Here is a 14856-nt window from a genome sequence, read left to right as displayed (position 1 = left end):
GGGTTTTTAGGAGGTATTGTCCATATTTGTCCATGCTGATATAACTGCATTGAAAAAAAGATTTTAGGATTCAATAATATGTGAACTTGACTCTATCCATTATTTAAAAGTATTTTTGGAATACATGGAGTATACTTAGAACCTGTTTTTTCATCAGCTTTTTACCATTTATGAATGATAATTTAAATATGTCATTTTCATTTTAACGCATAATATTAAAATAATATAATAATATTTTAATGGATATGTGTTATAAGATTAAGACACAAAGGCTGTGTTTGAAGGTGTCTTGCCTCTTCATGAGCATAAATTATTAATTAATGCTTAAAGTAAAAAAATTCATTGTTTTGATAAGTATTCAAATGTTTATTTTATTACAAAGATCTTTGGGCCCAAAATTGACTCCTGGAGCACCTCATATTTAACACTAATCTGAACTGTAACTAAAATTGGCGTCTGTTGCTAGGCAGATTTTTTGTAGAACAAATCTATTTTGTAACTGGGCAGACCAGGAAACTTTATCCAGTTAGAATAATCCTCCTAAAAAAATTAATTCTGCTCTACCAATAGAAAATAAGACGCGATTGGTTTCCAGGTAGATTTTTGCTCATTGACCAATCGGAAGAGACGCTGGCTTTGTAGTCAGGCAGACATAGCAAAGTTGTCCAATCACAAAAAAATCTGAAAAGGGGATTTTTGCTGTTTCTTGGTTCAGGTACTTTCTTTTTCTTTTTTAAAATAAATAGTGTGATGAGATGCACCCCGAACAGTAAATGTTTAAATAGCAATCAATTTTCTTTTCCTTAGAATAACTGTAGGATTAATAATAACACGCTAAATCTTATATGAGCGGTCTTTTATTGGGCGTTAGCTAATGCTACCTGATAGCTAACAGACATGCTAGTTAGCTAGGCACCTTTAAGCTAGTCGATGACATGTCAGCGCCGGGCGGTTACATTTATCGTATCAATGTGGAACATTCTTGATTCAACCTCCTACGTGTCACGATCATTCCCACTGAACATTTGATGTCGATACATCATGTCGCTTCCGAATATACGCTGTCTATGTCGTCCGGCTAGCTAGCTGGCTAGCCCCGCAATGACATTTTGAGCTGTCTTTAGTGCGCCTCTGTGTTGTGTAGTAAACGGCAGGCACATGACCACCAGTGCTACGCCCGCTCATGACATGAGAGCACTGCCGGCATCCCGGCTCCAGCTTGCTCGAGCGGGTGTGGCTAGATGTTTTTAGCTCTCAAAGTAGCAAATCTAACGGCGGTGTTGTCAAAATTTGACGTGCAGCAGCTTGCTTTTGTGATTACCGACCGTCACTACACTAGGGCCCTTTATGGTGCACTGACGGTTGGACTACAACCGTGAATACAATTTGGGCTTGGAATGATGCAGCTCATGTTAGCCTGCAGACATGCACTCATTAGTTTACACCAGCCTCTGGCTCTTCCAGTATTTGGCGAGATAATTTTACAAGAGTGCAGCCTCCGTTAAGTGTTATTCCAGATGGCATGTCTCACATATTTATTTTGATTATAATTATTTCTTAAAATAGGGTCTTTTTATACATATTTTTTTCATGTTACAGTGCTTTGTGCCTTTTTGTCTGAGAACTCAGCCAAGACAAAAACAAAACAGTCTGGAAAGGTTTCTATGTATAGCAATTCATCCAAAGAAATTACAAAGGATTTACAGAGAAAAACAAATTACAGTTACTACAGTAATATTTCAATTGAAATAGTAAAAGCAAAAGATATAAATAAAACTCAGTCAAAAAACAAAACAAAAGTGCAGATATTCTTTTTATTTTTAGTTGTCGTAAACTGAGCTATAAAGGAATAGTTTTCCGCCTGGACTTGAATATTGTTATAGTGAAAGCTTTTCCAACACAGGGTCCAACCTTCAACGCTAAAAGAGCCATTTGGGTTGTTTTCTTACTGACTGGAACTCAACAGGAGCCACAAAGTCTTACAACTATTTAAAAAATCCAGTGAGCAGACAGTTGCAGTCATTTTAGTGGTTCTAGTGGTTGTGGTACATTATAACTGCATGTTAAGTGGCTAAGAGGAAGCATTACAGATTGAGGAAAACAATCTGTGCTATTTTGGCGCTATTGCAGGTCAACGTAGACTTTCAAATCGCTCCACGGATCCTCTTAGATTGAGGGTCTGGCTAGACCTCATCATTCTTTTTTCTCTTTTTTTTCCCGAAGAGATGTGTTTGGGGGCCATTTTTCATCCTGAATGCTCTCACTTAAATAGGTTGTTGCCCAAATCTCATCATACATGACCCCAGTCATCCTTTCCTTGATATAGATCAGTCATTTTGTTTCTCTTTGTAGAAAAGCAACCCCAGAGCATGATGTTCCCTCCACCATGCCTTACAGTGGGATGAAACTCAGCCTTTTATAGCAAAACAGAAGATCTCTTAACTGTGACTTGAGAGCTGTAGAAGATTTCTACATTGCAAAAATATTCTTCTTCTACTGTTAACATCTGATTGAGTTCTTAGATTATGTATGTTTTTACTGATTCATTTTTGGAAAACCCAAAGCAAAGAAAAAAGTGTTCTACCTCATCGAATAAATGTTTTTTGTTTTCTTTTCAGTACTTTACTTTTACAGATGTTGGTTATGAGGCCTGGTTAGTTGGTCCCAATGTCAGAGGACCAGAGCCATCAGCAGACCGAGGTCTCCCTACGGGGGGAGGCTGGTCTGGAAGCAGGCGAGGGGGAGACCGAGCCCAGCATGCTGCTGCAGAAACTCAAGAGCAACATTTCGTATGTCTTTCTCAAATTCAAAGCATTTCGTATACATTTTGAATTGTCTTGTAGTGTTCTAATATGATTTCTGTTTGTTTAAAAAAAGGATTAAACTAGTTTTAGAAACGGTTCTTTTAATTTGTTTTTCATTGCATGAATTTTCCATGAATGATCTCTGTGGTTCTGACACTTTTTTGTCTTTCAGGAAGGATGTTCAGACCAAAGTGGATCAGATCCTGGTAAGAACCTTAGCCTTAAATCTTTAGCCCAAATGCTGCAGGTGAAGCGTATTTATTCATGAATGCACTTCTGGGATGTCTTGGTGGTAAAATACGGTCCGATCTGGTTCCACAGCAAGATGTTCAGCGTTTCTCTGATGGGGACAAGCTGTACCTGTACCTCCAGCTGCCCTCTGGACCCAATTCTGGAGACAAGAGGTTTGAGAAGTTTTTTTTATTTTTATTTACAGAATAATTGTTCAAATCCTGTTTGTTTTTTGTGGACATTTGCTGTGACATCGTACAGAATACGTTCAAGTAGCAGGATGCTTTAAAAGAGGTGGTGCCAGTTTGTTCTGCTTTGCTTAAATGGATGAATGTGGCGCCACATGGTCAGCATATATATTTACATAACCTTCTGTCTGCTTATGTAGGACTTTCTAATTTTAAGAATACCTTTATTTATTCTGTTTTGGGGGGATTTCTTTGCTAAAACAGCTACAGAAATGTACATTTAAAGTACCTGAGAAATACAAATGGAACAAAGATGAAAAATACATACTTAAATATTGAGGAAAGTTTAAATAATAAATACATCATGACGATTCTTGGCTTAGAAATTGCGGTGATTGTGTTTCGGGGATAGATTGGTCCTGTTAGCCTGACAATAGCGTTAAGAATAGACCCAACAAGGATGGGTAAGTCCATCTCTGAAGCTGCTCTCCAGGGCGGCAGGTGATCTGTGGAGGATATATTTCAGTTAACTCTTCCTTATTTTTTGATGACTTTATCCGTGTTTTTCCTCGCCCTCGATGTGAGAACGCCATTCCCAGCAGGCCGTACCATCACAGAGATGGAGGGGTGGGGAAAAAAAAAATCAGCATCAGTTAGCAGGAATGTCTTGCTTTATTTGCTGTCAAATGTGTTTATGTTTGCACACAGCAGCAGTGACTCCAGTTCCTTTAACACAGCCGACCAGCTTCACACCTGCAACTGGATCCGCAGTCACCTGGAGGAGCATTCTGACACCTGTCTGCCCAAACAGGACGTCTACGAGGCGTACAAGTGAGCAAACGTCAAAATTCCTTTATTAGGCATGCACGCTGCACGTTTTTATTTAGCATTAAAGCAGTTGTGCTGTTTTCTTTTTACTGCATATATTTGTTGAGGGAGAATCTTTGTTTGTGGGCTGACAAATGTTCTTCCAATTTGAAACTCAACAGTCATACCTGCTTCTTGTTTACTCCTTTTATTTTTGGTAACTTCACTTTCTCTTTGCCCTGAAGGAGATATTGCAAAAACTTGCGCCACCGACCTTTGAGTGCGGCCATCTTTGGAAAAATCATCAGGGACATTTTCCCCAACATCAAGGCCAGACGGCTGGGAGGCAGAGGGCAGTCCAAATATCCTTTAACTCACCAAACCCTGGAGATGCTTTAGTCTCTGGGAGTTTTTTACTTTACCTGAACATTTTTGTTTGTGTTTTCTGACAGAAAAATACAGTTATAAAGAAATAAAATAAAGACACAGAATTAATTCTAGACACAATTACTTTTATTGCCCTTTTTTTTCGCTTAAATGCGAGAGCATCGTGTTTATTATGGTTCTGAATTGACCCTTAATACCTATCATATCTGTTTTACTAGAATGATATGAACACTCTAAATGCAGAGCCAGTTTCAAATACAGCTCTATCACACGGCCAATTGAAGAAAACACTGAAATTAGGACTGATTTGTTGACTCATTTAATGCATTTATAGCGTAGAACTGATTGTAAACGGTCAGTCAATGCTTTTTTACTGATTTTATGTCAACATTTTGTATCATAACTGCATATTTTGTATCATGTCGTTGCTGTTTGAACATATTTTTAATGCACATCACACTGACATAAAAAATAAACAAACTTTAAACTGGCTTTATGCAATCACTGGAATGTGGCGTCTGTTAGCAGAAGGTGAAGGTTGCTGGTTGAATTCCCTAACCCTCTTAGCCAATACGTACTGTTACAGCGGCATCAGGAGGAAGACGGTTCTCAACATGCCTCTGCTGCCCAACCTGGACCTGAAGAATGATCCGGTACTCAACACTAACAACACTCAGTAGAGAAACGTTGAAATCTGATGAACTTAAATCCTCCTGCTGGTATTTGTTGTTGTTGTTTTAGGTTAGTACAATGGTTTAAAAAGGAGCAGTTGCTTCTTTCTCTGTAGAGATTAAAAACTCAGACACACGAACAACTCTTTGACTTCCAGGTCATTAAAAAAACAAATTCAGACAATTTACCATGGCAAAACACTAGGTGGCGCTTTACACAAATTCAATTAGGAAAACTGTCCCAGACTGTCCAATAGTTAAGGGGGAGTCTGCTTCTTCCGTTTTACTTCGTAGGCTGGGTTAAAAATTCCTTTCCAATTGTGCTGTGGGTGTTTTTGTATGAAGCTGCTCATTGTGTTATATTTAAAGTCAAGATTTTGCATAAAGCGGTCAGTGGACTTTTGATGAACGTGTTAGCATTAATTCCTTGCCTGTGTGACATGTTTACTGGTGTGTTCTTGCAACTTTCTGCCTTCTTCTTTTGTCGTGAGTATGGATCATTTGTCATAATTGTCACAATTACTGCACAAAAGAGGCTTTAAATTGCCTATTTTACATGAGCACACAGGCTATGTGTTTGTGATCAGTGTTCAGCTTGTCTGAACTCTTACGGTTTTATTTTATTGATTTGGGACAGACACCGCAAACATGTTGAGCTGATCAATCCGTTTTTCCTGATTGCTCTGTTAAAGTGGGGAAACAAAGAAAAGTTCATGGCTTTATATTATTACTTCCGTGAAAAAAATAATCTGTTGTTCCCAGAGTATTTTAAGAAAGCAGTGTTTGCACAGTGGGTCCGAAACTCGGCTGTGCAGTTTGTTTCATGACACGATTTGTCGTCTTGATCTCCCTCCAGTCAGAGCTGACTGAGCTGGTCCAGACCTACAAACAGGAAGTGACTGAGGCGGCGTGCGAGCTGATCTGCGATTGGGCACAGAAGATCCTAAAGCGGTCATTCGACACCGTGGTGGAAATCGCTCGGTACCTGATCCAGGAGCACATCGTCAACCCTCGCTGCAGCCAGGCGGAGCTGGTGACGTCTGCAGCCCTCGCAGGTGTGTCGCGCTGCAACGGACGTTACAGTAGAGTTTGTGGACAAATAATCTGTTCTGCCTCATGGTGAAATAAAACCTTGTGAAAGTTATGGACGGGTTACAGTACCACTCTGATCATCTGTTGATTTATTCTACAAGTGTTCCCAGTGGTCTTTTCATTATGATTTTTAACCAAAATCAAAAACCTGAGTTGTTTTCTAGGACATAGTTTCTGCAGAGAGGCAGGAGTTCATTAGAAAATCACTGCGATGCAACCCCACCCCCCCTTCCCCTCCCCGTTGCCGAGAGCTCTTTTTTTTTTTTTTTTTTTGCGCTCTTACCTGATAGCTGACAGCCCCAGCCTAACATCACCGCTCCTAATTCACAACAGTTTGAATAAAGAAATACCCAAAAATGCAATTATCAGCTAAATTTTCTTGACGTATGTCCTCCGTCAAGAGAAAAATGCCTCAATAACATGTTTCAAACACCAAAAAAACCCTGATTCTAAGGACTTTAAGGTTTATATTACACTTTTAGTATAAAGTTACCAACTAAAGTACAGGAGACGATGTCTCTTCCATCTGTGAAAGAGAAAACTCAGAGCTGTGCTGGTTTGTCTGCAGGGGGGCCAGCCAAAACCCACAAAGTCATTAAGAAAACACCAGTGACCTCTAAAGCGGATGCAGATGGAGCCGCAGACCAGAAGGTTTGTTAGAATCTCTGGTCTCATATTCTGTCTGTCCTGATCTCATTTTGTCCTGTCTGTCCGCCCGTCTACAGAAGGAACAGGGAGACTCCTCATTGAAGCCACCGACGGGAGAAAAGGCTTCTCCACCAACCAAAACGTCCTCCGTCGATGCTCCCCTTCCTCCTTCATCGGCGCCTGCTTCAGCCAAGCGTCCAGCAGTACGTCCGCTCGCTTCAACAGTGATTTAAGTTGAAGTCACAAGGTCAGATGATGATCTGCGTCCTGCTCTGTCTGTGCCGCAGGTGAAGGCGTTCATAAAGCAGTTACCCAAGCTCCTCCCCCGCAGCCCCATGCCCGACAACACCCTCTCTGTCCGCTCCCCTCTGCCCTCGCTGGCCGTCAAAGACGTGTCCTGTGTCGGGGGGGCTTCTGGACACGGAGGCCCGACTACCGCCGCTGCCAATAGCGGTTCCGTGAAGGTCATTGCCATGGCGACGCTGCCCCAGCCTTTGATGATCCTCCCACAGAGCTGTCTGTCCTACGACAGGGAGAAGGTTGCTGCGGCTCCTCCTCCTCCTCCTCCCTCCGCGGCCCCCACCTCTGTGGTCCAAAAAGCTCGAGGGAGCACCCCCAAACGGCCCCCGGAAGGCGGGATGGCGGTCGGCGGTGTCAGCCCAGTGGACAGCGCTCCTCCAGTGAAACGGAAACGTGGAAGACCCAGAAAACCTCCGCCAGAAGACGCCCTTCCCTCCCCTCCGGTCGCCCTTGCCTCCCCCCAGCTCTCACCTCAAGCTCCGCCCTTCCCGAGTCCAATTATCACTTCTGTGACAGGTGGCGTCATTCAGAAGGCTTCTTCCTCCTCGTCCTCTTCCTCACAACCGGTGCTTGAGCTGGTTCTGAGTCAGCTGCCAGCCGTGTCGGACCCGGGCGCCCAGCTGGTGGAGCACCGCGGGGTGGTGGTGCAGTGCCAGCCAAGTGGGCCCGCCGATGCGGACCACCACAGCCGGCCGCTGCTGCTGTTCCAGAGTCCAGGGAACCCCAGCTGGGAGCTGGCCCCGTCCGGTCGGGCCCCGATGGTGGAAGTCATCCAGAAAGCTCCGAGGCCGAGCAACAACACCGCCCCTCCATCAGCAGCAGCAGACCCTCCCATTCCCCCGCCCACAGTGTACCAGGAACGAGGCGAGGTGGAGATTACTTTGACCCCAGTGCAACTGCACGCCAGCCTGCCGCCTTCCTCCTTCCCCTCCTCCTCTACTGCCTCCACCCCCTCTGCACAGTCGAACGAGGAGAGAGCAGAAATCAGCAAAGGAGATCGACTCTAGCTTTGTCTGTTTTAACTAGCCCTTCATCTTCTTCATTCAGCTCCTGCCTTCCTTGCTCTAAGGTCATGCCTCATTTACATCTGGCCCTCTACTGGTGGAAAAACAACATTTACAAATCTTTTTCTACAGGTGGGAACACATTTGTAAATGAAACGCTCCACAAACCTGCGGTTATTTCATCTCATCTTCTTTTTGTATCTAATGGTTGAAACAACAGCAGGTTTCCCTGCTTCCTTCCTTCCATTCCTACTGTTTTCACCCTTCATTGAAAAAAAAATCCCAGGTCCAAATATTTTCAAAAAAAAAAAAGAATAAAGAAGAGTCGTGCAAAGAAAACAGGAAGCTGAAAATGGAGGAACAAGGAAAGTGGACTCGACAGATACACTCTGTAATTTATGGGTCGGAGCTTTAGAAAAGTTCTCTTCTGAAGAGACAACTTCCTCAAAGTCCAGCTTGTCCTCCTTTTGTCCCGAGGCCGAGATGAGACAGAAGGATTAAAGAGGAAAGAGACGTGAAACCTCGACCTGGTGAGTGTGAGAAGAAGCTCTTTAAAAAGACCCCAATATTCAAACTGTTTGTTTATTTAACACGTTGGGTTAGAAGTTCCAGTTGAACAAAGGAAAAAAGTTACCCCAAAAGTTGATTTTTTATTATTATTAATATTATTATTATTATTATTATTATTATTATGTGAAGGGCTTTGTTTTTTATCTGACAGAAATGTTAGAATAAATGTTAAGAGTTGATGGTTATTTTAAATCAAATGTGATGGTGCTTCCCAGTTTCTGCTGTTTAATTAGCAGTGCTCCACCGTAAGCCGTAATCCAAATTTTAACCCTTCCTCTGCGGCCAAGGAAAAAGCTCAACATGTATTTCAAAGAAATTTTATCTGTAAAGCCCAAATTCACAACAACAGTCGTCTCAGTGGGCTTCGTACCGGTAATTTTAAGTAAACATACAATCAAAACTATCGTAAATGCATAGAATTTAGTAGGAAAATACTAAACTTTAACTGAACTGGACTTCCCTGCCCTTAGACCCTCCTTCGCGGTAACGAAAAACTCCTAAAAAACAAAAACAAAAAAAAAACAAGAGAAGAATAAACGTATCAAACTCTACAACTACATATTTAAAGTCCAGCAAATGAGCTTCATCCAGATGGAGTTGGGGGACGGCTGGGGGCGCGAGACGAGCCGGAGACAGGATCCACAGCCAGGTGTAGGAGCAGGAGCAGAGACGAGGTACACGGTCAGGTACAGGAGCACAGATTGGAAAATTATGTGCGATTAGTCACTTTCTTTCTGGCATTTCATTTTATTTGCTGTGCAAGTTAATTCAATAATTTTCACCTTTTCTGTGACTGTCAGGCGGTGTCATTTGTGCCCCCCAATGTGTCAAAAGACGCGGCTTGTAGAAAGGGGGGGTTCAATATGGAGTTAATTCAGTCTCAATCATCAGAAATGCACAAAACCTGTTTCACAAATACACACGCTCTGATTGAAAACTGTAATTTTACGCAAACATGCAATATAACTTTGGAAATGCACACGTTGTGTTTCACAAATGCACACCGTGTTTCAAAAACACATAGGTTGGGTCACACATTAACACCAAATGTTTCACACATGCAAAATAAGTGTTTCTGAAAAATGTGCATGCAGTGCTTTACAAAAACACAATACATTTATCAGAAATTCACAATAAATTCTTCAGAAATGCACAATAGATTCTTCACAAACATCATTTTTAGGTACACTTGTAATATGAACTCACACATCGTGCAAATTTTAGAATTTTTAGAAAGTTTGCATTCACAAACCCGCTCTCATTTGTGAATCTCACCACATTTGTGAGAGATTTTTCTACGGTGAATATTGAGACTCTCTTCACGCTGCAGGTCAACTAATGTCACCATTGGCTAATGAATCTGTCAATCAAACTTATCAGCAAAGCAGACGTACTCGCTTTTAGCCAATCTATAGCACCTAAATGCATTTATAAGCATGACTGAAAAATGTATTGTGAATTTCTGAAAAATTATTGAGACTGAATTGACTCCATAGGTTCAAGGGCGGAGCTACTCAGCTCAGCACCGCTGGCCACGCCTACGTAGATGACATTTTGTTAACAGAGGCTTCAGATAAACGTGAAATATGGAATTTAGGTTGTGGGATTTTGGTTAAAAACTTCACAATCATAGTTAAAATACCACTGGGATCGTTTTTATTAAAAGAAATGTGATAGGAGGACTTTAACGAAGTTCAGGGAAAGTGATCTTTGAGGTTTGTTTGTGTAAAAAAGGAAACCACACGAGTAATCCAAGCCTTAGTTTGGACTGATTTCATAAAAATACGGTGTAAACTGCATCTTCAAGGATCCCAGTTCAATAACAACTTCAATAACAACTTCATTCATACTCATCAGAGCAGAAAAATGAACCACATCATCCAACGTCAGGTGAAAACTGTAGTTTGTCTTTATTTAATGAATAAAGAAAAAAGAAAAAACGTTTTCTTTCAGGCTCTAAGAGCAAAGCACAATTATTCCACACAAGCACTAAAACATTAAGATGCAGTAAATATATATATACATATATTAAAGGAGGATTTATGCGTAGAATTAGCTTCTGTAGCACTTAAGTATTAGACGACACACTTTTTCTACCTGCTGCTGTTTGTTGCCACTTTGCACTTCCTTTTACCACCTCTGTGAGCTGAAGCTCAGTCTGAACCAGAAATGTGACATTATTCTGTTTTTCTGTTAACAAATATTCAAAGAACCGTGCCTCTCATCTCCACTTCCCCTCTTCTGTATCGTCATTCACTCATTCCTTTCTTCTGAAATTGTTCCATTCGTTTTCAAGACAGCAGCTCCGATGTCAAATAAGCCTGGATCGTATCTGAACAACTTTAATTGTTCAACTGTCCGACTTTCTCCAATCTACTGTTCATCTCAAAGTCTCCAACTGACTTCCCACAACTCACTCTATGATCCATTCTGGTCCATTTTCCGTCGCTGTCAAAGCACTGAAGCGTCCTGATCCTTAACGATCTCTCCTTGTTTGTGTCCTTGGTTCCCCTCCATCCTCATCTCCCACGCAGTCCTCCCACACAGACTCTCCTCCATTGGGATCACCAGCATCCCCTTAGATTGATTCCACTCATATCTCTCAGGCTGCACTCAGTTCATTCAACTTTCTGATCCCACTCTTCCCAGGTTACTTCCGGTGTGCCCCTGGGCCCTATCCCGGGGTCCCTTTGGTTTATCACCTATCTACTCCCACTTCAAAAACATCTTCCACAATTTAACATCTACACTCATTTTTATCCTGATGATGTTCATTTCTATCCATCAGATGAACCTGTTAGCTTTATATAAGAACGGTGGGAACAGTGAGTGTGATGTCCCCCATTGAAAATGGTTTATTTCTGGCTACGACCAAATGGTGTCGATTCTTTTTCTTCTTCTTTTCACAAATGGATGTGGAGCCAGACGTCATCAGTAAGCAGTGATTGGTCTGAGTCACCGTTTCTATGCCATTCACTCTCGCCAATCACGAGTTTTGACTTAAAAGCCGGCTCTAGAGAATCTGTCAGTCAAGCATTTCAAAGATCTTAACGGGAGAATACATACTTTTATTGAGGCATCTGATTAGTCAGTTTATAACTTAAACTACAGAAAAAAGGGGGGAAAAACAGAGGATTGTGAAGGTATCACAGCAACAATGTTTATTCTGACAAATGGATTAACTTTTTATTTTTCTATTGAAGGGGTTTTGGCTTCTTGGAGCCAGCAAGGTACTTCCTGTTCACATAGGGTTCCCCACTCCCCCGCCAGAATAGTCTACAAACTCCTGCTGTTCATCCTCTGTACTTTTCCTTCTTCGCATCCTCATCATCCATCCGATTGTTTCTCCTACCTCCCTCAGAAGCATTGGGGGGGGGTCCTTGTCTTTCATTGTTTGATCTTGTTTTTGTCTGTCTGGTTCCCTGGAGTGACTTGAAGTGTTTAAAGATTAATGTTATGGTTTAAAAGTGGCAAATATCTGACATTCGAAACCACCGATTTTCCCCTGGACTTTTTACGTTTCCACGTCCGTTTCGGTCACATTGCTGCGCTGCTCCTCACCTCTGCCAAACAGCCTCCCGCTCCACGAGGAGGCGCCTCACTTCATTGTTGGTGCTACACACGGATGTCGGTCCTTGCTGTTCCCCATCTGTGCTCACGGACTTGTATAAAACAAACCTGAGTGTGAGTCCTGGCATCTTCTCTCAGCAAGAGCTTTAGGTCCGTTAAAGGAGTTCTGCAGTGACCTGGAAACGTCAACTCCTCCAACTGCAACGCTTTTCTGACAGGAGATGAGACAAACGTTGCATTACTGGAGGTTAAGACGGAGTCTTGTGTGTGTTGTTGAGTTCATTGTGCGTATAACAAAACAAAACAAAAAGAATGACGAGCATAAACGAGTATCCTTCTTCTTTCTACCTGCACTCAGCTGGAAGATGACCCACACTGTCTTTGTTTTATTTTTACGAAAACTTTGTGCACAAGAGCAATTTTTGTTGAAACTAACATGTTGTGGATGGATGACATAGCAGTTTAAGAAAGTTAAACAAATATACACTCATGTATTTATCAGAGGTTTATTAACAAAACGGCTCTTAGGGAGGAAACTGGTGGAGGCTTTTAAAGCAACATTTCACATGTTGGGCTGAAGTTTGCAGCAACCATCTTTCAGAAAGACCTCAGTGGGCGTCAATCAAACTGATAAACAGTCAAATTGGAAAGCAGCAAACCTACTTGCTTGTAGGTTATCGCTGATTTGATGGATAATCTGCGTGACTTGGTTCTGGAACAGAGTTTGACTCTTCTCTGAGGTCAGAATTCCTCCAAAACTGCCCGACAACAGTGTCCGCCACCTTTAAAGACCCACTCTGATCCTCTTCTTATCTACTTCCAAAGCGTTCCCAGTGGTCTCTTAATTATGATGAAGCTGTTTTTAGCCAAAATCAAAAAGCCTGTGTCGTTTTCTTCTGCAGAGATGCAGTTCATTAGAAATTCACCACAGAGTTTTCGCAGAGCAACCCCGCCCCCCTTCCCGTTCCTGTTGATGAGGTAGCTTGTGGCCCGGCTAACATAATTTTTTTACAGAGATACGATCTTTTTCAAACTGCACTTTTTCATCTCCTCCTGATTGACAACGTCAATAGAGAAATACCCAGAAATGCTATTTTGAGCTTATTTTCCTTAATTATGTACTTCATCATCAGAAAAATGCAACAAGAACATGAATGAAACTGAATTTTCATTGAAGTGGGTCTTTAAAAGTGATACACTTCTGAACTGTATTTGTAATTCATTGAAGGGGCACTTGGAGGGGTGACTTCTCAGATGATGCAGATCTCAAAGATGTGAAATGTTGTCTTTTTTTTCACATCCGGTGTGGAAACTTTGGCTGATGAAGCAGCTTTTCCCTCTGCTGGACTGAACTGGTCAAACCAGAAAACCGCTGGGACAGACGGCAGGTTGTTCCGATTCAGTTGTTGAGCTACAATCCAAATGGAAACTTTCGTGTAGCTGTGAGAGGATTGTCTGAACAGAACCTCGATGGAAGTTTGGTTCTACCGCTGTGAAACTGTTAGAAACGGACCGGTTTGTTGGTACTTTGGGTCAGTCCGAAGGGAAGCGGGGTTTGATGAAAGAGTCGTCTGAGGGAAATCTTTTCACTGTGGAGCCAAGTTGCTCAAACAAACCAGAAAACGGGTCATATAATCAAAGATTAACGGATCGGGGAGTCGGGTAACGGCGTGCTCGCGTTGAAGGATCAGCCTCACCCGAACATTTGTCTCCGACGTCACTGTTTATCCATGATTCTGTAGGTTTGGGCTCCAGAAAACCTTTTGTTTTCAAATCAAATGTATTTATTGAGCACTTATGAAAAAAAAAAAACACTTTAAAAGTATTTACAGAATAACTGGAAGTTAGTTTTTATCCTGGAAAGGTGACCCAAGACTGAAGATGAGTGATGAAGGTGGCGGGATGACGAGGCGTTTGTTTGAAGGAGCTGATCCGCTCAACCCTGCACTCGGTGTGCTGACGGCGACCTCTCAGTCTGATGTTTGTGTGCTGCCAAAGCCTCACTACAGGTTGATCGTTAACTCAAATATCTATAGGAAGTTTTAAGAAAGGATTGTCGTTAAATCAGTACGACCTTAGTGAGGTTTTGACATTTTCTTGCCTTTATCTTCTGTTGTTCCTTGCAAACAGGAAGACTCTCCAGTTTTTTGTTTTTTTTGGTTCCACCTCCTGCTTCTCCGTGTCCTATGTGTGTACAGCTCCATGTTTTCTCTCCTGACTGTCTCTATAAAAACCTCTGAAACGGTTGTTACCGGCTTTTCCGCCCTGTGCATGGTTTTCCTGTGTTTGTCAGGTTTTTTAAACTCTTATTTTGAAATGTTTGTTTTTTGTATAGACTGTAATGTGATCTGTTTGCTTTGAGATCCTTCTTTTAGCACTTTAATTCAAAGATTTGTGATTTAAAGAGGAAGGTTGGAGGAAAAAGGGTTTTAATTGATTTCGGTTTGGAGAAAACATTAAGAAAAAAAGAAATGCACCTTTGCTTTGCTCCTCTAGTTTTTGTTTGTTTGTTTGTTTGTGAGGAGGAACAGAGTGATGGAGAACAGAAAAAATACATTAATGTGAATCTATTTTCCTACATTGA

At 41.8% G+C, this 14856-nt stretch overlaps 1 protein-coding gene across 3 annotated transcripts; it reads left to right on the top strand.

Annotated features, from left to right (window-relative positions):
* Positions 1 to 448: 448 nt before the first annotated feature.
* On the top strand, positions 449 to 8887 carry rfx5 (regulatory factor X5). 3 transcript variants are annotated; one of them, XM_020706944.2, is made up of 11 exons: positions 449 to 715; positions 2635 to 2789; positions 2977 to 3010; positions 3126 to 3208; positions 3932 to 4054; positions 4276 to 4392; positions 4992 to 5070; positions 5945 to 6143; positions 6749 to 6831; positions 6906 to 7031; positions 7116 to 8887. In XM_020706944.2, the coding sequence occupies exons 2-11, from the start codon at positions 2668 to 2670 to the stop codon at positions 8133 to 8135; spliced, it is 1986 nt and encodes a 661-aa protein (XP_020562603.1). In that variant the 5' UTR covers positions 449 to 715; positions 2635 to 2667; the 3' UTR covers positions 8136 to 8887. The 3 variants fall into 3 exon arrangements, with proteins under 3 accessions (XP_020562603.1, XP_020562602.1, XP_011478997.1); XM_020706943.2 differs by having other exon boundaries at positions 2619 to 2789; XM_011480695.3 differs by lacking the exon at positions 449 to 715 and having other exon boundaries at positions 2577 to 2789; positions 3935 to 4054.
* Positions 8888 to 14856: the final 5969 nt, after the last annotated feature.

This window comes from Oryzias latipes, chromosome 11, assembly GCF_002234675.1.
Source record: "Oryzias latipes chromosome 11, ASM223467v1".
Lineage (NCBI taxonomy): Eukaryota > Metazoa > Chordata > Actinopteri > Beloniformes > Adrianichthyidae > Oryzias > Oryzias latipes.
This window is presented reverse-complemented; position numbering and strand designations above follow the sequence as displayed.

What these genes read in the sequence shown, in the direction of transcription:
- rfx5 (XM_020706944.2), top strand. Translation starts at nt 2,668, where the DNA reads ATGTCAGAGGACCAGAGCCATCAGCAGACCGAGGTCTCCCTACGGGGG. An exon ending in GACGTCTACGAGGCGTACAA is followed by an intron (nt 4,055 to 4,275) that starts GTGAGCAAACGT and finishes TTTGCCCTGAAG; the next exon opens with GAGATATTGCAAAAACTTGC. An exon ending in ATGGAGCCGCAGACCAGAAG is followed by an intron (nt 6,832 to 6,905) that starts GTTTGTTAGAAT and finishes GCCCGTCTACAG; the next exon opens with AAGGAACAGGGAGACTCCTC.